The sequence below is a fragment of the Haliotis cracherodii genome, unplaced genomic scaffold (genome assembly GCF_022045235.1).
Source record: "Haliotis cracherodii isolate W230 unplaced genomic scaffold, xgHalCrac1.p SCAF_8, whole genome shotgun sequence".
Classification (NCBI taxonomy): Eukaryota; Metazoa; Mollusca; class Gastropoda; order Lepetellida; family Haliotidae; genus Haliotis; species Haliotis cracherodii.
The window spans coordinates 22,906,408-22,933,839 of record NW_027266341.1 but is presented as its reverse complement, the minus strand read 5'-3'; the positions used below and the strand labels follow the sequence as shown (position 1 = coordinate 22,933,839).

The 27,432-nt window shown below is 38.0% G+C and overlaps 2 protein-coding genes across 4 annotated transcripts in view; one reads left to right on the top strand and one right to left on the bottom strand.

Moving 5' to 3' along the window:
• LOC139450551 (protocadherin-11 X-linked-like) overlaps nucleotides 1-20,535 on the bottom strand; it is a 59,755-nt gene extending 39,220 nt beyond the window's left edge. For 2 of the 3 annotated variants that reach the window (XM_071232299.1, XM_071232302.1), the window contains exon 1: nucleotides 20,148-20,535. The gene's annotated coding sequence lies outside the window, so the exon portion shown is untranslated. Of the gene's footprint in view, nucleotides 1-19,987; nucleotides 20,044-20,147 lie in introns of those variants that run through there. The other variant, XM_071232300.1, reaches the window with a different exon arrangement.
• Nucleotides 3,024-3,506, top strand: LOC139450867 (integumentary mucin C.1-like). Its single transcript, XM_071232702.1, has one exon. It carries the CDS (start codon nucleotides 3,024-3,026, stop codon nucleotides 3,504-3,506), a length of 483 nt encoding a protein of 160 aa, XP_071088803.1.
• Nucleotides 20,536-27,432: the final 6,897 nt, after the last annotated feature.

The following is a 27,432-nucleotide window of genomic DNA, read 5'->3' as shown; positions in this document are numbered from 1 at the left end:
TGAACACTACTTGATATTGTGATCAAGTTGATATTATCAGATGCTTGTACAGGTGACAGTGAAAAGACCAACCTTAAAGAAAAGTTAACTTAGATCTCTTTGCACTGAATGCCACGATGGCATAAAATGCATAACTGCTACATGACTTGAGTTTCTAGTCTGTCATACAGACTCTGATACAAATATATCCAATACAGCCCATGCAAGTCTATAATTTTTGGCAAATCTAGATTACTGCAGTATCTGAAAATGGAGAGAGTCTCTGGGATCCTTTTTATTATATTTTTATTAAGATAATTTAACAACTTTTTTTTTCTGTAAGATGTGTTCATTTCAGAGGCTAGATGTTAGTCTATGGCGTTTCCTAAATGGCATATTGTCTGGCGTGATTGGTGCCATGTTTGTGTCCCCCTTGACCTTTTGACCAATGTGTACGGAGGAACCGGCACCAAACACTAAGCATCAACGCACCCATTGTAGATGCCCTGCTTGTTCAATCACGGCCACTCAGTCACGACACTGTCTATTTAATAGTTTACTTTCTCCCCATCTACGTAATTTGACGGCACAAGAATGCCCTGGGTACATTCTACAACAAAAAAACTCCTCACAAGTGCATTCTTTAAAGTTTCTCTTGGTGTTGTCCCTCTGGTGGAAGTGTGACTCTTGTTTAAGGTATGTCCGAGCATTTGTCAAGGTGGTCACTTAAATGGGATCTTTGTGAGTCAAGTAGGTGGTTCAAGGGACAATATTTATAGTACTTAATCCTACTCTAAAACATAAACAGCTCCCATGGCTACATTGTTGGTATAGGGTTTGCTCATATAAGTCATTTTCATGTCATCTGGCGCTTGAGCTTTCATATTCACCATGGTCTAGAATGACAGATTAACCATTTGGGTAATTTATATCAAATGTTTGTTTTGTGGGTATTTTCACCAATACTAGTGTCAGTCAGGTGTAGAGTCAATTCTGGCTCACATAAACAACAGTTCCCAGGGTGCAGTTGTACAAAATAACCTTAGCGCTACGACTGTCATAAGTCTTTGCTAAAGTATGGGAGTTGCGATCATCTTAGCGCTAAGATAGCTTTGTACAACGTGTACAACGAATAACTGGCCATTAGCTAAGTTTGAGTTCAAACGGAATGAGTTTGGTGATACCATATGATTTAGGTACTTAAGATACTGAGCTAAATTAATATTTGCATTATCCATCCAGTGACAGTTGCGAAATGAGTATTACTCTCATGTATGTATCCTTGTATAGTGATTTACTTGATATGATTATCAATTTGTCCAAAATAATTAATTGTTACTTTTGATGCCACTTTCTACTTTGTACAATAATGGTTGACAATTTTTTCTTAGGATTGCTTATAGCTTAGATTATGGTTTTACAAAGTTTTACCGAGAACATCTTAAATATGTCAATTGTATTTGTTTTCACCAATTAAATCTCATGTCGTTATCTTTATGATTACAAGTTATTATACCTCAATTTTACCTTGAATAAAACACATTGCTTTCATGGCAACAACTTATATGTGACACTAATTAGAGCTAGCATCTTAACTAAAATGTATTTCGGTAGATGATCATTTTTGTAAAAGGGAGCTGGCATAAGAAGGAAGATGGTGAATTTACAAATGTCTTTGTTTCTCTATATGTTCTTTTTTTATCTAGGTCTCAATATCCTTATTTCTATGTTTTGGCTGAGACGATCATTAGCTGGGGATTATTTCGTTAGAGGATTGACACTATTATTCCTTTAGTCCATAGAAATATCTTTGAAACCTTTTGCTCCCCTTATCCTTTAATAAGGTAGTATTAGGTTTAAATGGCAGCAATATCAACCAGTTTATTCCAATTATGTTTTTTAAACACATAATAAAATCCCCATAAGTTTCAATTTCAAAGACCCCCATGATACTTGTAAAAACCTATATGTCACTTGTGAAAAAAACCATCAAAATGTCCAACAACAAAAAAGCAAGCCATTCCAACGCCAGTCCCAGAATGCATCATCATTGTGCTGACTTTGACAGAAAAGAATAGCAGGAAATAATTCTAGCTTATCGCCTACAGTGGAACTCAAGATCACCCAATGGGCTCGGGCATCCAGTCTGATCCTTTCCTTGATAACCAAACCCATAATCAGAGATAGTTATCTACTCGGGTTTGAGGTTCAATGATTGTTCCTGAATCACAAGTCTAGGCCGCGTTTCATGACTTGCATTTCAATTTTTCACACCCTGAAATTACAATATCCTTCACATTTTGATTAATGAGTCCTACTTTTGTAGAAACCATCTTGTCTGGTGTGGTGATATTTGCCCTCTAGTGCTGTAAGGAGGGGGATCATAGGGTAGGTTAAGTATATGGCCATCCTTGAATTGTTACAGACATATTAAGATGAACATTTGGTCTTGATAACCTGATTTTTTGGTCATAATTATGGAGACGAGACAATGATATATGTTCTTCATCATTGAAAGATGAATTAGATAACTTGTACACTTATTGTGATATTTCCTTCTTCATTGAACATAGTTGTGATCTTTGGTGTAGCTAGGTCAGATATGACTGATGGTTTCCTGAGAGTCATGGATACTGGTTATGGTATTTTAAAGACTTCTTCAACACCATATAGACCACTGAGAGTCACTGAGTTATGACTGTAGTATGTGTAATGGTATATGATACAGCGACACCTTAACTTTATTACAAAGAACGCCTAGGATGGTTTCCAAAGATGGGAGCTCATGTACTCATGAGAGAGGCTTAATATATGGAGAACAGTTGGCCACAATGGCTGTTGTGTGCTGATATTTTGACACTACCTCGGCCCCGGACACTAAGGGCACTCCACAGAGCACACCCTCGGCCTAGGTGACTATCCTTATCATTACCTCGAGCACTACCCTGAACACTAAGAACACTACCCTGAACACTACCCAAGACACTACCCAGGACACTACCCTGAACACCAAGGACTCTACCCTGATCACTAAGGACACTACCATGAACACTACCCAGGACACTACCCTGAACACCAAGGACTCTACCCTGAACACCAAGGACACTACCATGAACACTACCCTGAACACCAAGGACTCTACCCTGAACACTACCCAGGACACTACCACGAACACTACCCTGGACACTACCCTGAACACCAAGGACTCTACCCTGAACACTAAGGACACTACCACGAACACTACCCAGGACACTACCCTGAACACCAAGGACTCTACCCTGAACACTACCCAGGACACTACCACGAACACTACCCTGAACACCAAGGACTCTACCCTGAACACTACCCAGGACACTACCCTGAACACCAAGGACTCTATCCTGAACACTAAGGACACTACCATGAACACTAAGGACACTACCATGAACACTACCAAGGACACTACCCTGAAACACTACCCAGGACACTACTCTGAACACTACCCAGGACACTACCCTGAACACCAAGGACTCTACCCTGAACACTAAGGACACTACCATGAACACTACCAAGGACAATACCCTGAAACACTACCCAGGACACTACTCTGAACACTACCCAGGACACTACTCTGAACACAAAGGACTCTACCATGAACCCTACCCAGGACAGTACCCTGAACACTAAGGACACTACCCAGGACACTACTCTGAACACAAAGGACACTACCATGAACACTACCCAGGACACTACCCTGAACACTAAGGACACTACCCAGGACACTACCCTGAACCCTAAGGACACTAACCTGAACACTAAGGACACTAAGGACACTACCCTGAAACACTACCCAGGACACTACTCTGAACACTACTCAGGACAGTAATGGGAATACAAAGGACTCTACCCTGAACACTACCCAGGACAGTACCCTGAACACTATCCAGGACACTACCATGAACACTAAGGACACTATCCTGAACACTGAGGACACTACCCTGAACACTAAGGACACTATCCAGGACACTACCATGAACACTAAGGACACTATCCTGAACACTACCAAGGACACTACACTGGACACTAAAGACACTACTGAGAACACTACGCTGCTACCTGGCTGATCTGGAGTCCCCATGCTCCGAGACATTGATCAGATCTGCCTCTACCAACTGTTAGTTTGTCTGTGGTGTTCCAATTCAAGGGAAGCCAGACAAAGCCATCTATTAAAGCTCTACTAATCTGTTAATACTTATCTTCCATGCAACATCAATTTTAGAAATCAGAACACATACAAATCATGCTTATATGGTCTGATTATTCAATACTGTCAAGTCTAAATCATATTCAGCATTCCTACACAGTAATTAAGATAAGCTTTAATGTAAATACTGCAGGGAAACCAATAGATGAAAGATAACAGGACTATATCGACAATTCTGTACAGGCTGAGGAGACTCATGGCAATAAAACATACATGACACATTCATTTTTCTGTTATGGAAAAGGTGTGTTTTTGTCTGTGTTCGTGGTTGCAGGTATGTGTATGTGTGTGTATATGGAAAATATGAATGTGTTTGTTATGGAAGGTGTGCGTGCGTGCATGCCTGCATGTGTGCATGTACAGGAGGGTTGTGACAGTCAGAACAGGGGGCTAGAGGCAGAGGAGACAGTGCACTTAGGTAATAGTTAGGCTGCAGATTTGAACCATGTTACTAATTGTGTTATTGGCTGTTGTCTAAAACAATCATTTCTCCGTGCATAGATGCACCCCTTAGATAAGTCCAGACCCTGTCTGATTATGATTTTTGGTTTCTTAGCACCATGCCCATACTGGTTATTTGTTCCAAAGGGGGGCAGTCGGGTAGCCTAGTGGTTAGAGCGTTCGCTCGTCACGCCGAAGACCCGGGTTCGATTCCCGACATGGGTACAATATGTGAAGCCCATTTCTGGTATCCCCCGCCATGATATTCCTGGAATAGTGCTAAAAGGGGCGTAAAACCATACTCACTCACATGTTCCAAAGTGGCATTAAACCCAAGCCTCACTATAGTTAATAATGTACTTTGACTAATACTGTACCTTAGGACTGTCACTTTCAAGGCCTGCACAGAAGTACTTTCTTCCCTTCCCTCATCAGTCAAACGCTACATCCCATTACTGGGTTTCTTCTGATTCAAAGAGATTAATTCCAGTTTAGGTCTTGAAATTGGTTTTTGCGATAATAAAAAAAAGGTTGTCAACCGATTCCAATTTTTCAAAGTCACATTTATATTCATCGTCCAGCCCAAGAGAGTAGATGAAGTGAAATAAGTTACATCACGTTGAAGATTATTACACTTAAGCAGCAGTTATATCTGTGTCATCACTTAACACCTGGTGTTATCACTGACTTTCAGTGATCCATTCATATCATTTTCACCACTATTTTGTCTATTTTGCCCAATGGAATCTGTTTCGGTGGGAAACTGAGAAAAGGTTATTCTCTGTTGTTGATGTCTTATATTTGCTGTGATAAGCATGTGGAATGACCATCAAAAATTGAATATTTTGGGGGCTATTTAAACCTCTTACTGTTCTCAAATGGAGACTGTGATTTATGACCTTGTACTTATTTCCAATGAATCTCAACTGACTTGACAGAAAACTTTCTCCTGGATAGTCATAGAATGATTCTAGGTCAACTGTTATTAGTTCGGCCATCACTTAAAAAAGCTTTTTCAACTAGGGTAGAACTGGTCCCAAGAATCTTTTATTTATAGAAGTCAGTCAACACGGGGATGGTTCTTCTCTAGCATTGATGTTTTATATGTATTTGTTGCACCTTTATTAAGATCCTGCAATTCCACTCGATAATCCTTACCACATGATGAAACAATACATTTCAATGTAGACCCCCAAATCATGTGACTGCCACTGGCCTCAAATATTGACTCGTCACATGATCAGTATTGACCTGTCACATGAGGAATATTGACTCGTCTGCTGGAAAACAAGAGTCTGGTATGAACGTTTCATGGTTCACAGCTAGGTTACTGTAATGAAACAGGGGACGGTTTAAGGCTACATAAACTTTAAAGTGAATTTTGGTACAACAAAATGAGGTCATTATGAGAAAAAAAGGACCCTCTGACAGATCCAAAGACAAGAAAAAACGCACAGATGCACAGACATAAACTTTGGTAAACAATGAAGCCCCAACACATATACTCTTTCACAATATGATTTGATGAGCAGAGATTTGTAGAGATGAACACATGTAGTCACGTGATGGATAAACACATGCAGTCACGTGATGGATGAACACATGCAGTCACGTGATGGATGAACACGTGCAGTCACGTGACGGTTGAACACGTGCAGTCAAGTGATGGATGAACACGTGCAGTCACGTGATGGATGAACACGTGCAGTCCCGTGATGGATGAACACGTGCAGTCACGTGACGGATGAACACGTGCAGTCACGTGACGGATGAACACGTGCAGTCACGTGACGGATGAACACGTGCAGTCAAATGATGGATGAATAGATATAAATTATCTCACATACAATCCCCATTAAACAATCACAGACACCTCTTGTAGACATCAAAGTATCCTTACAACACCTGGTATTGACTTAACCCTCTCTAAATTGTCTTATTTCTTACATTACAGATGTGTTTAAGTGTGTAAGAAAAGGACAAAAGGATTTTTTCATTCCTGTTGAATGATAGAAAGTTCTTTCTAATGTAAGTGCTATGTATAGAATGGTTTGGCACATTTGTATTGCTTAAGGAATGCAACCATCGACTAACACAAGGTTGGATGAAAAAAGTCTTTTCTGAAGGAATATACTGTTTTTCTAATGGCTGCAATTTGTCAAGTCTGTGAAACTACACGAATGATTGGTTCCTTCTTCGGGACTTTTTCTGGTACATTTTTCCACCTGGAGGGTCTGAATTGAATTAAAGCCTGTCGTCCAAGTCATATAAAAAAATTGTTTACTAAATACCAACCAATTTGCTTAGTTTACTCTTATCATTCTAGGACAGGCCCTCTTTTCATATTCCGGCTTATTTATCCACTGACCATAGTGAAAAGGTTTAAAAAACAATAAAATATTAATAATTTAATTGTTTTTGCCCATCCCAATTTGTCATATGATGATGCAACCATGAAAAATTGACAAAATAGAATTGGTAATTTCTTCTTTTTACAATTTCTTACAATAATAACTGTAAATGCATTGTAAATATCTATTGTATCTGGTCACTGCAGACACCTAATACTCACATGATGTAAATACTTTTAAATGAAAAGTATTCAGGTATCCGGTATCCAAAATAAACCTTTTTACCTAAATCACAAAAAAGAAAACGTGGCCTAAATATGGTTGCCAAGTTCTTGAAAAGAACACTGTTCTTACATTATCCTACTCCAGCAGACAATAATGTACACAATCTGAAAACCATAAAATAAGAAAACCTGGCCTAAATATGGTTGCCAAGTTCTTGATAAGAATACTGTTCTTACATTATCCTACTCCAGCAGACAATAATGTACAAAATCTGAAAACCATAAAATAAGAAAACGTGGCCTAAATATGGTTGCCAAGTTCTTGATAGGAACGCTGATCTTACATTATCCTACTCCAGCAGATAATAATGTACAAAATCTGAAAACCATAAAATAAGAAAACATGGCTTAAATATGGTTGCCAAGTTCTTGATAAAAACACTGTTCTTACATTATCCTACTCCAGCAGACAGTTTAATCCAGTGAGATGTTCACTCCCGATCAGTGTTCACAACATCTGTATGAGTGGTACAGATCACAAAGAGGACTTAATCTCTACCAGCTCTTCAGTGTTAGACCTGAAAAGCCCACAATGCTCGTAACACCAACTTTCACTTCTTTGTAATGCTGTTCAAGTTAATAAAGGATATCATTCCAAACTTAAAAATTTATGAAACTTGATAGATGATAGAGATCCTTCTCTCCTGGAATTCTTAACATTTAGGTTATGAAATTTTCTTGGTTAAATCTAAAATTTATACCTTAATTCCTCCAAATATAGTTAATGTGTTTTATATGCATTGATGTAACCATGGTGTCATCAAAATGTAGAACACTGGTACTGAACACTCCAAAGTTCGGATACATGCTCTCATAATGATTTTATGGAAGCAGAACATTCTAAATTCTGATCTTCTGATTATTATAAAATCAATATTGTTCATACAATATTTAGCATCGCCAGGGAGGGAAATAATATATCAAATAAATTGTTTGACATTTTGACATTTTGTTTTATTTCTCCTGTTTTCTAGATATGGAATCCGAAGGTTTGAACCATATAAAACAGCCCAAATGTGACATCAACCAAATTATAGAATCCAAACATTGTATATATATTATATAATTCAGACATAATGCCCTCGTTATAAAAGCAAATGATATTTTTCTTACATTCAGTTGTAATATTTGTCATGTCAAGCGACAGGACATACTTAATAAAAGCGACACAACCCTTTCCTTATTCATAAGAACTCTCTGCTAAAAACAGAGTCGATGATACGATTCTGTCTATATTAAGTATATCACAATTGGGGTAATGATATAAACGTAAAGCAACAAAACTATATCCATTGTACAACATGCATTTCATAAGCATGTGTTTATGAATCACTATCAAATAATGATGATACAGGTGTAAGTGAAGAGGTGAGCATATCCTGATCCACTGGTGGCACTCATCACAAACACATGCAAAGGCAAGTCAATTGTTTAACTGAAAAACAACACCATGGGAATATATGGTACAAGTCAAAATAGGGAATTGCATCGGATATCATTTTTGTCACTGATGCATCAAATATAACTATCATCAAGATGGCTTCAGTTTTAAAAGCCTATTAACATTTAATGTACCACCTCTGAAATAATGTTCCATTATAAGCCTACGCAAAGCTTTTTTAAGTGTTTGATTGAACATATAACGCATATCCCTTATATTGTGTCCTAAAATATTATTGTGTTCTTATCTTCAAAGTCATAGAGAGGTGATTGGAGCCCTTTAATGTGAAACATACCAACTTAGGATTTGAAGCTAAAAAATTAAACTTTTCGATAATGGTCCTATTTCACTGCACTGCTATTTAATTTCTTTTGCAGCTGTGTAGGATTACACACACTATTGTAGTTTCTGATAGAAACGGCAACAAAGGCCATTTCTTTACTTAACATATCGCAGGCATCAACAATGACACTTCAAGTTCATATAGTAAACTTAGTGTTGAAATATTTCCAGAATGAATCAGACTTACTGGTTGGCCAAGCATCAGTGCCTTTAAATGGAGACACTAACAATTATCTTTCAATGTGTGAGAGTCGAAAAAGAGGTGTTCTCCATTGGCATGCAATGTTGTTGTCCCTGACCGCCATGATGGTGCTATGATACTGCTTGTAATAGTTTAGTATGTCAACCTTGAATCATGCAAGAGGAATTACTGAATCTGTAGTGAATGAAATGGGGTTAATTTCACCGGGGCCATTATTTCTGTTAAAAGGCACAATGGCAAAAAACATATGTGACACAGCTTGATGTGCAGAGTTGTGTCCCTTAATCATGCCAGGATCTGAGGGTGTCAATCCCAGAATCAGCCTGATTATGATATCAGTGTTTGTGTTTTAATCAAAGTGGTAGACATCTTTAACTGGTACTACTGGCTCTTGACTCAAATTAACTGATGCACTGGATATCACTGAAATACTGTTCATCGACAGCATTAAACCCAACTCACTCACTCACTCACTCAATATTATAATAAACTGCAGAATACTATTGTATTCGTCTGATATCTGATGTCTGATGCCTGATGTCTGATATCAGGTTCATGGAATTTAAAAAAAAATTGTTTTGAAGTTCGGGAAATATAACTGCTTGTAAAATATATTTAGGAAGCTACAATTTACAGTGTTTCAACTAACACCTGTGTAATCTGAACCACTCTTTATATTGGGCATTATCAGTATATATAGGAGAAAACCAAGATTCTTGTCCAATACACCAGACAGTTGACTCCAAACCAGCACCTCTATAATCCCTCACTCTGTTTTAACCAGTAACCACTTTTGGTACTCATCTATAATGCTCATCAATTATTTGGACCCCGAAGGTAGCGTTGTAGCGAGGGATCATTGTATATGAAAATTTCCCATGTATGAACTTAGGTTAAACTGGCAGTGAATCACATCTCTATGGCCTGGTGTTCAAAACAGCAGATGTTGTTTTGTCAATACAGCTAATTTTGAATCATCATACATCAAAGTGTGTATCAACTGACTTTACGATCCATGTCCCGTGAAGATGTGGGGTAGAATAGATCTTCAGCAAACCATTCTTGCCGGAAAAGGCGACTTTGTCTTAAAAGGCGACTAACGGGATCTGGTGGTCAGGCTCGCTGACTTGGTTCATGCATGTCATCATATCCCAGTTGCATAGATTAATGCTCATGATGTCAATCACTTCATTGTCTGGTTCAGATTCGATTATTTACAGACTGGCATGATATAGTTGGAATATTACTGAGTGCAGCGTTAAACAACATACGAACAAACAAACAAACTTTACGACACACACACTATGCAATAATCTCTGCTTATTACATTGTAATTTTATCATAATGTTTTATTGAGTGAGTTTGGTTTGACCCGTCTTTGAACAGTATTTCAGTGAGATCTCTACATGTTTTCTCAAAGTTGTAGGAATATACATGTACCTTGTGTGATGTTTGTCTTAGATATAATCAGGGTCACGGCAAATTGTGATGTCTTATACGACTGGACCACATGTGCTTCAATGTTTTATTGCAATCTCACAACAACATTGTACATACAGTCAAACACCATTGTGTCAAACTTGAAGGGACCTGCATAAATAAATCCGAGGTTTGACACAACAGACAATGATGAATAAAGGAGGAATACGGAGGGAGGGACCAAGCTTTTACTTCAGGCAAATGTAAGTTCGACACATCAAAGTTCAACACAACAGTGTTTGACTGTATATTTAGATATTAAAGCATATAAATTATTAATACTTCCTTGTGTTGTCAGGCGCTGTCAGATTTGCCTGATCAAGTACATGTAGGGAGTAGATGACGAGGGGAAAACAACTGAAATAGCATTCCTAGGTGTCATCTTTCATGCTTTAGATAATGCTTAGGCACCAAATTGTTACAGTATCAGAAAGTGATTTTCAGAGGGCTGATTATAATAATAATGATAATAAAAATGATAATAGGCTATCTATATTGCACATACACCACTCAGGGCATGCTCAAAGCACTATTATTACCCCGGTCACTGGATCAATGAGCACTCAAGAATCATTCTCAGCTCCCTGGGGAGTATACAGAGATAGATTTGTTACCTTGAACCAATGCTGGAATCAGTTTGTAGGTGACCATTATCAATTGTGGAGACATATGCTGTTTGGTATCAAATATAATTCCAAATGTTCAGGCTTCTTTTGATCTGCCAATAATTGTACATAGATAAAAGCAACAAAATCCTTTCCACTATCAAATGAAATCTCCATTGTATGTTTCTGTCTATGTCATAAACGCATCTAACTTCAATATCTCTTAATATTCCATATCATTATTGATGAATATAATTCTTCAAATTTCAAATCATGTTATGTTTTTCCACATACGATTTCTGGAAAATAAAGAAAAAATGCAACTGTTTATATTCAATGATTGATTGGTTAGAACAAACTGATTATGGTCAGTGACCGAGGAGGATAAAATTCCAACCATTTCCCAACACCAGCTTTGGATCATTTGGGCTGTCACCCTCACGATTTAACTAGGACAATTTGAGTCTGTTGTAACCATCATCTAAAATATGATAGATACTGCCTAGACATACTTTATTTCCTTATCAATCATATCAATAATTCAGGACATAATACAGATACTGATATTATGTAGCGGAGATTTGCATATAATTCCCATACATAATAGTAACTGAAATTATGATGCTGAGTGCAAGACGTGGAGACTTACGGCTGCCCCGACGACTGCACTATGGGCAATAAGTAGCGCAGTCCAACCCACTCAATCATGGTGCTGCTTAACTAAGAATGAAATACCTTTTTGAGAAGTGAATTGTGGAAGAGAGGAATTTACTTATGGAAATACAGTTTCTGAGATGGTAACTGACACTGGAGTATAAAGAAATGAAGAGACTGTCACTTTGATGAAAGCTGAAACTATTCAAACACTAGAGCCTGTTCTCGAAGGACAGATAAACAGTTGCTATGACCAGCCATGCGTTTGAATCTGCGTGAACTAACTTATGTGCACAATGAAGCCAACTTAGTGCATAGTCATTGTGTCTTATAGTTAAATAAGGATGTATTTCATTTTTTTTATCATTAGAGCGATAATAGCTTGGAGATCACATATGTTGGAGAGAAAAATTACTGATTTAGACATGTTTCACATTCTAGCTTACTTTATTAGTCCTGCGCTTTGTTCACCAAAGAGAACATATATGATTATTTTTACTTGATCCATCCTAAAATATAGACGCATGTCAGTATAGGCAGACGCTTAGTATCTGTAAATGTATAATTCTGATAATAACAAGCAAATCCATTTCAATTGAAAAGACGCTCCAATGAGATGTGAGATTCAGATGATAACAGAACCCGTGGAAAATCAAGACCTGCTTCATTTAGGGTAGACTAACATATAGTCTCTGAAATGAACATATCGTACAGAAAAAACAGTTGTTCAGTTATCTTAATAAAAATATAATAAAAAGGGAGCCCAGTGATTCTCTTCATTTTCAGATACTGCAGTAATCTAGACTTGCCAAACATTATAGACTTGCATGGGCTGCAGTTGATATATTTGTATCAGGGTCTGTAAGACAGACTACATTTAGGGCATTACAGTTAGACCCGGGCGTGAGGGAAAATGATATGGTTCAGGGACTGAACACACTGAATGACAGTTGTAGTGTTTATATTGCTTTAAAGAACAGGGTCCAGACTATCTCAGAACCCTGGATGTTTCTATGGAGTAGGACTCGGGTGGATCTTCAATTTGAAGGAGATCTGTATATTCCAATTGACATGTGTCACCATGACTGAAAGGACATTATGACATCGTTCCTGCTGGGATGTCATGTCCATATGATGTCATCAGAGGATGGCACAGTTTATGAATGGATTGTTCTCTCTTGTTTCTTCCTTCATATTCAATGCCTCAGTAAAGTTTTCAAAGCATTTTATGGTAGACCATATGATGTCATCAGAGGATGGCACAGTTTATGAATGGATTGTTCTCTCTTGTTTCTTCCTTCATATTCAATGCCTCAGTAAAGTTTTCAAAGCATTTTATGGTAGACCATATGATGTCATCAGAGGATGGCACAGTTTATGAATGGATTGTTCTCTCTTGTTTCTTCCTTCATATTCAATGCCTCAGTAAAGTTTTCAAAGCATTTTATGGTAGACCATATGATGTCATCAGAGGATGGCACAGTTTATGAATGGATTGTTCTCTCTTGTTTCTTCCTTCATATTCAATGCCTCAGTAAAGTTTTCAAAGCATTTTATGGTAGGCATGTGGAGGGTATTTCCAAATTTGAGGCATCATGACAAAAATGATGTCCAATGCAATTCCCTTATTCCACAATTGTGTTCTCATGTTTTTTCAGGTGCCTTTGCATGTGTTTGTGATGGGTGCCACTGGTGTTGTAGGTTATGCTCTCCTTTTCACTTACACGTGTATCATCACTGTTTGATAGTGATTAATATCTCATGCCTATGATATAGAATGATGTACAATGGTAATGGCTTTGTTGCTTTAAGTTTATAATATGGCCCAAATTCAGTCATTCAGTTATATCACAGCTTGTCAGCTTCATTTTGTTGGGAAGCTCAAAGTGATGCAGATCGTCAGCATGACACACTTTGAAACACAAGAGCATGGGTATGCTGCTGACAAGCTTAGAAACATAATCAGGGCAAACCAGGATTTGAACCCGCATTCATAGGTTTCTGGCACATCTAAGGGATGCAACTCTGCATGACAAATCACAGCATCTTATACAACTGGGCCACCCGTGACCCCAACAGGAAATTTGTGATCAATCTTAGGTCTGACAGCATAGATCTGAAATGTCACACTTCTCTCGTAGTAGCTACACCATCTCACAGATCCTGATGTTAATATATATATATCCTCCACTCTCCCTCTTACTGTGGTAGCTACACCATCTCACAGACCCTGATGTTAATATATATCCTCCACTCTCCCTCTTACTGTAGTAGCTACACCATCTCACAGACCCTGATGTTATATATATATATATATATCCTCCACTCTCCCTCTTACTGTAGTAGCTACACCATCTCACAGACCCTGATGTTATATATATATATATATCCTCCACTCTCCCTCTTACTGTAGTAGCTACACCATCTCACAGACCCTGATGTTATATATATATCCTCCACTCTCCCTCTTACTGTAGTAGCTACACCATCTCACAGACCCTGATGTTAATATATATATCCTCCACTCTCCCTCTTACTGTAGTAGCTACACCATCTCACAGACCCTGATGTTATATATATATATATATATCCTCCACTCTCCCTCTTACTGTAGTAGCTACACCATCTCACAGACCCAGATGTTATATATATATCCTCTCCACTCTCCCTCTTACTGTAGTAGCTACACCATCTCACAGACCCTGATGTTATATATATATATATATATCCTCCACTCTCCCTCTTACTGTACTAGCTACACCATCTCACAGATCCTGATGTTAATATATATATATCCTCCACTCTCCCTCTTACTGTGGTAGCTACACCATCTCACAGACCCTGATGTTAATATATATCCTCCACTCTCCCTCTTACTGTAGTAGCTACACCATCTCACAGACCCTGATGTTAATATATATCCTCCACTCTCCCTCTTACTGTAGTAGCTACACCATCTCACAGACCCTGATGTTATATATATATATATATATCCTCCACTCTCCCTCTTACTGTAGTAGCTACACCATCTCACAGACCCTGATGTTATATATATATATATATCCTTCACTCTCCCTCTTACTGTAGTAGCTACACCATCTCACAGTCCCTGATGTTATATATATATATCCTCCACTCTCCCTCTTACTGTAGTAGCTACACCATCTCACAGACCCAGATGTTAAATATATATATATATCCTCCACTCTCCCTCTTACTGTAGTAGCTACACCATCTCACAGACCCTTATGTTAATATATATATATCCTTCACTCTCCCTCTTACTGTAGTAGCTACACCATCTCACAGACCCTGATGTTATATATATATCCTCCACTCTCCCTCTTACTGTAGTAGCTACACCATCTCACAGACCCAGATGTTATATATATATATATATATCCTCCACTCTCCCTCTTACTGTAGTAGCTACACCATCTCACAGACCCTTATGTTAATATATATATATCCTTCACTCTCCCTCTTACTGTAGTAGCTACACCATCTCACAGTCCCTGATGTTATATATATATCCTCCACTCTCCCTCTTACTGTAGTAGCTACACCATCTCACAGACCTAGATGTTATATATATATATATATCCTCCACTCTCCCTCTTACTGTAGTAGCTACACCATCTCACAGACCCTTATGTTAATATATATATATCCTTCACTCTCCCTCTTACTGTAGTAGCTACACCATCTCACAGTCCCTGATGTTATATATATATATATATATCCTCCACTCTCCCTCTTACTGTAGTAGCTACACCATCTCACAGTCCCTGATGTTATATATATATATATATCCTCCACTCTCCCTCTTACTGTAGTAGCTACACCATCTCACAGACCCAGATGTTATATATATATATATATCCTCCACTGTCCCTCTTAATGTAGTAGCTACACCATCTCACAGACCCTTATGTTAATATATATATATATCCTCCACTCTCCCTCTTACTGTAGTACCTACACCATCTCACAGACCCTGATGTTATATATATATATCCTCCACTCTCCCTCTTACTGTAGTAGCTACACCATCTCACAGACCCTGATGTTATATATATATATATATCCTTCACTCTCCCTCTTACTGTAGTAGCTACACCATCTCACAGTCCCTGATGTTATATATATATCCTCCACTCTCCCTCTTACTGTAGTACCTACACCATCTCACAGACCCTGATGTTATATATATATATCCTCCACTCTCCCTCTTACTGTAGTAGCTACACCATCTCACAGACCCTGATGTTATATATATATATATATCCTTCACTCTCCCTCTTACTGTAGTAGCTACACCATCTCACAGTCCCTGATGTTATATATATATCCTCCACTCTCCCTCTTACTGTAGTAGCTACACCATCTCACAGACCCAGATGTTATATATATATATATATATCCTCCACTCTCCCTCTTACTGTAGTAGCTACACCATCTCACAGACCCAGATGTTATATATATATCTATATATCCTCCACTCTCCCTCTTACTGTAGTAGCTACACCATCTCACAGACCCTTATGTTGATATATATATATCCTTCACTCTCCCTCTTACTGTAGTAGCTACACCATCTCACAGACCCTGATGTTATATATATATATATATATCCTCCACTCTCCCTCTTACTGTAGTAGCTACACCATCTCACAGTCCCTGATGTTATATATATATATATATCCTCCACTCTCCCTCTTACTGTAGTAGCTACACCATCTCACAGACCCAGATGTTATATATATATATCCTCCACTCTCCCTCTTACTGTAGTAGCTACACCATCTCACAGTCCCTGATGTTATATATATATATATATATCCTCCACTCTCCCTCTTGCTGTAGTAGCTACACCATCTCACAGACCCAGATGTTATATATATATATATATATATCCTCCACTCTCCCTCTTACTGTAGTAGCTACACCATCTCACAGACCCAGATGTTATATATATATCTATATATCCTCCACTCTCCCTCTTACTGTAGTAGCTACACCATCTCACAGACCCTTATGTTGATATATATATATCCTTCACTCTCCCTCTTACTGTAGTAGCTACACCATCTCACAGACCCTGATGTTATATATATACATATATATCCTCCACTCTCCCTCTTACTGTAGTAGCTACACCATCTCACAGTCCCTGATGTTATATATATATATATCCTCCACTCTCCCTCTTACTGTAGTAGCTACACCATCTCACAGACCCAGATGTTATATATATATATCCTCCACTCTCCCTCTTGCTGTAGTAGCTACACCATCTCACAGACCCAGATGTTATATATATATATATATATCCTCCACTCTCCCTCTTACTGTAGTAGCTACACCATCTCACAGACCCAGATGTTATATATATATATATATATCCTCCACTCTCCCTCTTACTGTAGTAGCTACACCATCTCACAGACCCTGATGTTAATATATATATATCCTTCACTCTCCCTCTTACTGTAGTAGCTACACCATCTCACAGACCCTGATGTTAATATATATATATCCTTCACTCTCCCTCTTACTGTAGTAGCTACACCATCTCACAGACCCTGATTTTATATATATATATATATCCTCCACTCTCCCTCTTACTGTAGTACCTACACCATCTCACAGACCCTGATGTTAATATATATATCCTCCACTCTCCATCTTACTGTAGTACCTACACCATCTCACAGACCCTGATGTTATATATATATATATCCTCCACTCTCCCTCTTACTGTAGTAGCTACACCATCTCACAGACCCTGATGTTATATATATATCCTCCACTCTCCCTCTTACTGTAGTAGCTACACCATCTCACAGACCCTGATGTTATATATATATATCCTCCACTCTCCCTCTTACTGTAGTAGCTACACCATCTCACAGACCCTGATGTTACCTGTTATAAGGGTAGCCTAGTGGTTAAAGCGTTCGCTTGTCATGCCAAAGACCCAGGTACAAACCTAACATTGGTACAATGTGTGAAGACCATATTTGGTGTCCCCCGCTGTGATATTGCTGGAACATTGCTAAATTTGGCATAAAACTATACTCACTCACTCACTCACTCCTGGTGTGAGAGGCCATTAAACTGGATCAGTGGCCAGGGTTGGTTGGTTGTGTGTCATAACATCCTTGGAGGCATGGAACATTATAAGCTGTCCACAGGTGGGGGAAACATGGGTTTATGTACCCTCTATGCTAGTCTATGTTCCCAGAGCCCACAGGTAAGGGGAATATGACCTAACATTGAGGGTATGTCAACCCATGTCACTCGAGGGGCTGGTGGACAACAAATTTATTTTACCGTACACCTAATAATATTGCTGGTATGTCTTATGCATGCATGCTTTGGCCCAAATCAGTAAGCACAGTTAGGCATTTATCCACATCATTCATTAGCAGGCAACAAAAAACAAATTTAAGAGTTATTCTCGCTAGATCTATTTAAGTCGAAAAATATTGTAAATATCTGGAGAATGTTGTCTTACATTATTAAGTAGAGATACAAATTTGTGGTTGGTATGTTGCAAATGTAATGTTAACAGTTTGGAAATTCAAGTGGGGAATATAAGATTGTACCTCATATGTTAGCGGAGTACATTGGAAATAATAGAATGGGGCTCAGCCAAAAGGAATCTGACAAGGAAGATAATGCTCATTATGTCAACCATTGTTTTGTCCACTGAGTTTGGCATTTTTCAAATTTAATTACCATATGAATCCTTGGCCCCGTTGCACAAAGCTATCTTAGCGCTAAGGTAATCGTAACTCCAATACTTTAACATAGGCTTACGACAGTTGCAGTATTAAGATCGCTTTGTGCAATGAAATTTTGAAATTTTAATGATCAGCATTATTTGTGCAAGACCCTTCATCTTAACTTTCAAAATGAAAAAATATATTAAGATGTCTTGCAGTCCCCAGACAACACATTATCCTGTACATGCACGCTGCGATATAACTGGAATACTGTTAAAAGCGGCGTTAAACTTAACTCACTCACTCACTCACTATCCTGTACATGACAATCAGAGCACATCCTCATAATCCTGGACATAACACACATCCAACATTTATCCTCCCCACCATCACCATATGCTGCATCAGAGCATTACATATATCAAATCACGCTGCCCTGAAACTTGAGACACAGACCCATCAACAGAAAACACTTGCTTCAAATAGAACTATGTTTTCTATAGCTAACTGTATTCATTCTCAAGTTACAATCTAGCATCAAAATTCAATTATGGAAACCCGGTCAGGTACAATAGCATTTTAAATAACATTTGAAAAAAAAAAATGTAAAAAGTGTCTTGAATGGATTTTTTCATGTCATAAATTCTGTGACAAATTGTTCTGATCCTTCAAAACAGAAGATTTCACTCTGCAAGTTATGTGAGCATATTTGATTAAAATATAATTTTGAAACTTTGTACTAGCATACCTACACATTTCTCACTCATCAATAATAAAAACATTCCTGAAAAAAGGGAATAGAAAACATGTATACGTCACCCAGATTGTCTGTCACTGATACGTAAACATTGCAATACATATGGCGAACAACACCACCCCAGCTGGTCTACTTTCTTACACAACGTATCAGACAGGTTTTAATACAAATTCATATAAATATAACTAGTATATATACACTGTATCGCCTATAACCCTTGGAAGAGCAATACCTGCTTTCTTTTTATCGACCACCCCCCTACCCTGTTCCCACCTAACATAGATGTCCTTCATTTCACATTTCCAGCAAGAGGTACAATACACCCCCATTATGAACAGAGGTGACAGTATTACATGAGAAAGACAAAATGAAAACGCCATAAAGGTTAAAAACTTAACATATTCAGAATTTTGTCATTTCATTTTACAAGAATGTAAACCAATTAATTTGTTATTATACTTCAAACCTTAAAACATACCTGAATATATAATATATGAATAATATGTCTCCTGGCAACATATCCTGCATTTCGACACACTCCTGTACCTTCAGTTTTAACCCACTTTTGCATTCCACTGATACTTGACAGGTACATAACACAGGTAAAACATCACATTATTAAAAATATTCCTTCTTACCTGCACAAGAAACTCTCTGATAATCCAAATCCAGTAAACGAGGAATGTTCACAAACACTTCTATCTTGTCTGAACTTCACATAACACCTGAAGCATCCTAACGACAGGTAGCACAGGTGAGACAGGTAAAGAAGCTTTCAGCCGGTAAAGTGTTCAGTCCCTCGGCCCCTTTAAGTGGCATTTATCTGTCGGTGTAGTAATGAGGCCACTACAATGCTGCATGCTACAACAGCCTCATCCCCTGCGGCTTCTTAAACAAACCTTGTAAAATTGTGCGCGTCCATCACTTAACACAACACTAATACAACGGTACCTTCCAATTGTATTAGTATTAACTTAAAACTAATGATCAATAGGTATTATTAAACTCTGCCTTTACACACCACACAATGTGACATAACTTGGTCTGTTAGATTGGAAATTAACTTGTTCCCACCATAGATCTGGCAATTTACGTCTTGGTGCTTGTCACAATATTCGTATAATATGACGGAAATTGCAAATAGTTTTGACAAATGTGAAGCATGACTGAACAAGAAAAGGCATAGATATTCATGTACGCTAACCCACATGGTCACAATCAGACTACTTGGTTTTATTATCAATTCAGCAAGAGCGTTCCCATCGCATGTGAAAGTCTTTTGGCTATTCAGGATTGCACATTGGTATTGAAAGGTCCTTTATTGAACAATCGTTCCGTATGGGTGGTGTTTATCCAAGTAAAATTGGTGAAGGACAACAGAGTATAGTTGGGATCCATAACTTGTCTCGTGGAGCCGACTGCACGGTCACATGGTGCGAGACAGCAACCGCGACATGGGAAAACGTGTACGGTCTTTCAGGCTGATTTACTCGACAGCGGGTACAAATGATTATGTCCATTTGAAGACATCTATTAACAGCACTTGTAACTGTTTGTAGTAAACATCTTCACATCGTGCGGTCGTGAAACGGTGATGCCTAAACAGTTTGATACAGTTTTATATTTGATCTGTTTAACACATCCATAGGGACATATTCCACACATTCCAAATTTACTTTTCTCATTGGACAAAGTTTCCATGATAGTGATGAACAAACAAATTGACGAAGAAACTACGATGGGAAAAATGCATAGTGAAGATAGTAAATGGATGTTTTTTTGTGACAGGACCTTACTGCTTAATGGATGATCAATCATGTGCCAAATTTGGGTTTCAACTTTTGTGTTTATCAATTCGTAAAAGATATATGGCATATTTTACATTATTGATGACAAAGGTCAATTTGGAGGGTGTATGATAAATGTGTCCTCCAGTTGAGCTGCATGAGAAATGAGGTAAATATCTTGATCATATCACTCCATTCCAGAAAAAAACGTGTTGTTGAACATTGACTGTGACCTCAACAACATAGCTAACAGATAAATATCATATCTGTCAAGGTTTTAAAACGCATGTCGAAACATTTAGCATTTTCAGCACATTTCTTTTTTCTCACGTTATGAAAAAGTCTCATTGAAGGATATGGGCAATAAACCCTCAGATATGAGGTAAAAAGGGTTACCGCTAAGTATCCATCCGTGGAGGGTTATTACTCAATTAAAATCTTCAAAAGATCATAGTTCTCAAGGGAAAATGGGTTTTCAGTCACATCTTCTGCCTCCAGGGTTCTTTTTATTTCAAATGTAAATATACCCAGTTTAGGAGGGATCATGTTTTATGCATTAACATCCACAAATGATGTGGACAAGGGAGAAGATGAATAAATTGTTACAAATGTACGTTCTAAAGATCATTTACTTTGTATTTAATAAATGGAAGCATTTATTGTGAGCTAGACATATGACTTTGTGGGAATGGCCATGGCTGAACGCCTTTATATTTGAAATTTAATTTTTCACCTGTAACTCTACTTTAGCTGTCATTGGCCAATTTGGATTTGAAAACCCCACACAACATCTGTATCCACAGGTATAATGAGAAAAATTACAAAACACAGTGAGTGAAAATGAACACCCACATCCAGATTTAATTAGATCCAACATTTCTATATTTATTACCTGTACCTAACCACTGGTATCCGAAAACTTGATCGGGCAGAAAGAAGATAAAATTCTAGATGAAAGCACTTAGCAAAAAGCTTTCACCATTATTGGTAAGTGGCTTTGATGAACCTCCAAAGATCAGGGAGTGGGTGGTGTATAATGCTGCTTTGAGTAATATTTCAGCACTATTTCAGCAATATAATGTAAGTCTGTAAATAACCATTTCCTATCAGGCAAACCAGTGATAAGTCTGTAAATAACCATTTCCTATCAGGCAAACCAGTGATAAGTCTGTAAATAACCATTTCCTATCAGGCAAACCAGTGATTGAAAGCATGAGCAAAAATCCACTCCCTCAGTGAACGATGACATGCAGTAAGCTTCAGCCTTGACCCGGAGCCTAACTGACCCATTCATTTCAGCTGACTGTCATAACAAGCAGATGTTCCTGGGGACCTGGGGCCACTTGCACAAAGCGATCTTAGCGCTAAGACTATTGTAAGCCTATGTTAAAGTATGGGAGTTACGATCATCTTAGCGCTAAGATCGCTTTGTGCAAGTAGGCCCTGGTCTCACCCTGAATCCCAATAGCGATGCATAATCAGCTGTCTTGGAGGATGGGGATGGATAGCCTAGTGGTTACAGCATCCCCTCATGACATTAAAGGCCCAGGTTTGATTCCCCACATGAGTACAATGTGTGAAGCCCATTTCTGGTACTCCCTTCCATTTTATTGCTGGAATATTGCTAAAAGCGTCATAAAACCCCAAAATATACCCACTAACTCTTGGAGGATAATAATACAAGTAGCTTTCTGATGAACAGGCATGGAGCAGGACAAACTTACCCTTTTCACGAACACCTGGTGTCATCACTGATTTGCAGTGAGCCTTTCATATAAATTTTACAGCTACTGTATTCGACGTAATAAGCGCCCGCTCTAATAAGCGCCCACGGCGATATTTGCTAATATATTGGCTAGTGAACAATCCCAATTAGCACCCCTTCTGATTGATCATATACAAGACATATTTATGCACCCTTAATTATGGGCAATTAAATTCTGGAAAAAATACATCAGTCGGATATAAACATTTCAGGCTGTCAGCATAAACCACAAAATTTATCTTTCAACTCTGATTTTTTCACCAAAATAATATTTTAATAAGAGCCCCCTATTTCTAATTTTGAGAGAGCCCTAGGTGCTTATTACGTCGAATATGGTATTTGGCTTTTTACGCCCCGTGGAATCTGTTTTGTTGGATAATCAGGACTGGTTATTCTCTGGCATTGATATTTTATATTTAAAAAGAAAATATTATCAAATTTGCTTGACATCATGGTGACATGAACACCTTGGTACTGTAATGTCAGCAAGATATTTATGTGGTTTCATTTCTTACCTCGTTAACCATTAAAGAAGGATTTAAATACACACAGTGAATGTCCCAACAGTTTCTGATCTCTTGCATCTTGCATAAGAACCTAGAACATATGGAAGACAAATAGCAATTCTGGACTGTAGGATGGTTTTGATGACTTCTCCACTAAAAAACATCCCTTACTTGAAGACTGATTGTAATGTGTACTGTTAGACACGTGGAATTCCACAATCACCCTGAATATCACAAATTTAAAACATCAATGCCAGAGAATAACCAGGCTTGATTATCTACTGAAACCGATTCCATTGGGCAGAAAGTCAAAATAATGGTGAAGATTATATGAATGGATCACTGCAAAATCAGTGATGACACCAGGTGTTTGTAAAAGGCTATAAGAAAACAAGAAAAACAAACATCACTTATGTATTCTTTTGGATTTTGAGAATATTGGTATGTCATGAGGAGAGTGCTCTCCTATGATACCATCTTATATTACAGGAAAAGGATCACATTTTAATCTTTCACACCTTTTTATTCTTCATAGAAAGTTTCATGTCTACTTATCACAAATTCATTGTACTTTCCATGGAATATATTGCATAATGTATTGATGCCATTGAATACTTGAACACAATGTGGATGTAATAAAATTGTTTGATAGGTATTTCTTAGAGTGAGTGAGTGAGTGAGTTGGGTTTAATGTAGGAGTAAAAGCCCGAAGTGATGCAGGTCTCAGACATATACCACTTCGGTGAAACCCACGAGCATGGGTATGGTGCTGACAAACCTAGAAACATAATCAGGGAGAATACTTGAACACAATGTGGATGTGATAAAATTGTTTGATAGGTATTTCTTAGAGTGAGTGAGTGAGTGAGTGAGTGAGTTGGGTTTAATGTGGGAGTAAAAGCCTGAAGTGATGCAGGTCTCAGACATTTACCACTTCGGTGAAACCCACGAGCATGGGTATGGTGCTGACAAACCTAGAAACATAATCAGGGAGAATCGTGATTCGAACCCACAATCATAGGTTTCTGGCGTGCCCAAGGGACGCAACTCTGTGCAGCAGCGCCTTAGACGACTTGTACAGTAAATTCATCATTCAGAGACTCAAGTTCTTCTTTTACATCACCCCTTTATGTTTTTGTAAACCTATGTTGATGATACAAACTTATGGAACAGGTTTAGGAAAGTTTTTGTTTTAGGTAATGTTCCGTCCACAGATAAAACAAGAGGGACCTTGATTGACACAGATACTATTGTTTCACTCTGCAGCTTGTTGATATGAGGCATCAATAACTGGGGCATCATTTAGCTTCCATCTGATGCATTTTGGTATACATAATACATCAATTCATCATGTGCCAGATTCAATTCACCAAATGAATGTTCAAAGGGTGAAACTATTATTACCCTGGTAAATAGATCAGTGTGCACTCGATTTTCATTCCCATCTCCCTGGGGAGTATACAACCCAATCTGCCTGTGAGACACTAGGTTTACAGTACCATTACCATATTATCCACCGGGTACCCATTCACTGCTAATGAGATGCCACATGTAACGTATGCTTCAGGATTGAAGCCCAAGGAACTCACAGTTGTCACACTTTCAAACAGTCACCCATCCACCTACTCTCCACCGCCAGTGTTGCTTAACTTTGCCTGTTTTGTGACCAGTTTGCTGTACACAAAATGTCCCACCAGTGGTTCTTTATGTATTGCCATCAGTAATGGGATATGATTTAAGTTGACTGTCATATGTGACAGAAACTTGGGCACACTTTTTGTTAAAACAGTATCCAAGTGCGTTGTATCTCAGTTTAAATAAAATATCTCTGCTTGCCCCTTTGAAACCCTGTTAAGATCCAGGTTAGAATTGGTTTCGAGCAGCCCATGCTTGCAGTAAAAGTCGGCTATGGTTGTAGTAAGAGGTAACTAATTCGATCAGGTGGTCAGACTCACTGACTTGGTTGATGCATGTCATTGTATCCCAATTGGTTCGATCGATGCTCAGGGTGTGAATCACTGGATTTCCTGTTCCAGACTCTATTATTTACAGACCGCCATCATATAGATGGCATAAACAACAAATAAACAAATCGTTTTGAAAAACCCATGTAGTCAAGTATAAGGCTGACAAACAAAGGAACAAAATCTTGATTTCGAATCCACAACCTGCAGATCCTGGTAGAGCAAGGGCAGCAACTCTGCATAATGCTTTGCAGCACCTCAGGTGGCTTGGCCACCTATTGATGAAAATCATCACATAAATGTTTCTGATATCATGCACGCAGGATGTCAATTTTCACAGTATTCACAAATAATCAAAATAATAATTGATATCATCCAATCAGCAAGGAAACATCCTAAAATTTAAATGGGTGAGTAAGTAAAATGTTACACCAATATTCAGCCTTATTGTGGTAAGTTCTAAAACACATCAAGTATGGGCTTCACACTTTTTCCCAAATAGGGAATCAAACCTAGGATTTCATCATGATCAGAAACTTCCACCACTGGGCCACCCGACTGCCACTGATATTACTTGAATGAAAAAAAAATTACCCTTGTGATATATATTTTGTGGATAATAATCCAATCTTACACATATATGTGGACTGAAATCTATACTACAACTTCCATACAAAATGTGATAATTAATAGATGCACAAGGTTATTTACAGAACAAAACAATAAGAAATAAAATGGCCGCATTGCCCACTGTAAAACCTGACCATGACCTTTGATGTCATATGAATATTTATAAGAAAAGATTAAATCATCCAGGACACTGAATAATTAAAAAATAGTGTTGAAGATGACTGGAACGGTACAAAGAGTTCTTTGGCATCAGTTCAATCAGGAAGGACCAAATATTCATTATGCATTCTTGAAACATGTGGATCCAATCTTTGCTAATATTCTCCAAGATTCAACCTTTGACCTGGAAGATAATAATCCCCAGAAGGCATGGACACTAGTACGGGTTGTAATTTTGTCGAATCATTGATGTGCACTCAAGAATGAAATTGATCATGCTTCACTAATTACAACAACAAAAAGGAAAATTGACGAAAAATATCAGGAACAATTGACAAATTATCAGCACTCCCTCCTGTATGTGTGGTGACGTTTTTCAAAATTTCTCCAACTGATGTCGCCGTTGAAGATTTTCAGCCCATACCTGTATTTACCTGTAACGAGATTTCTAGATCACCTGGTAAAGTAAACAGATGAAATTACACCGATCGTCTTTTGATTATAAAATCTGGATGGCCCATAAGCATTGCACGAACATCGTCAAGGTTAATGGAATTCTTGACCGTCTCAGGATTATTCACTCCATGCAATGTAAACTGACCACTTATTGTGAGGGCAGGTAATTTTGGCCAGTGAGATCCCCTTACCAGGGTTGGACATCTCCAGGGGAGGTGTCTCCCCCTGCTTTGTTTTCCTTACAAGCTGTCACTATAAGAGACAGTTTATTGACATAGGGTTCTCACTCACTGTGGATAAACATGTCATGGTATAGGTGATGAAGATGTACGGACAAGATGGCTAAATATATCCATTTTTTATGTTACTACAGGCATGAGTGACAATCTCTGCTGCCAAAAAACTGTTACTGTTTTGGATTTTTTTCATAAAAAACAAAACAAACATACTTAAAGTTATTTGGTATGCTTTTAAAAAATCTAAAAAATGTGATAATTATAAATATAGTCAGAGATGAAATTCTATATAGAATTAATTGGAAAATATGTTTACTTCAGAGCATTTTACTGTCTGTCAACAGTTTTTGTTTGTAATTCATTGTTGATGTAAATAACAATAATCATTGCAGATTATTAGCACAACTATAATCACATTTA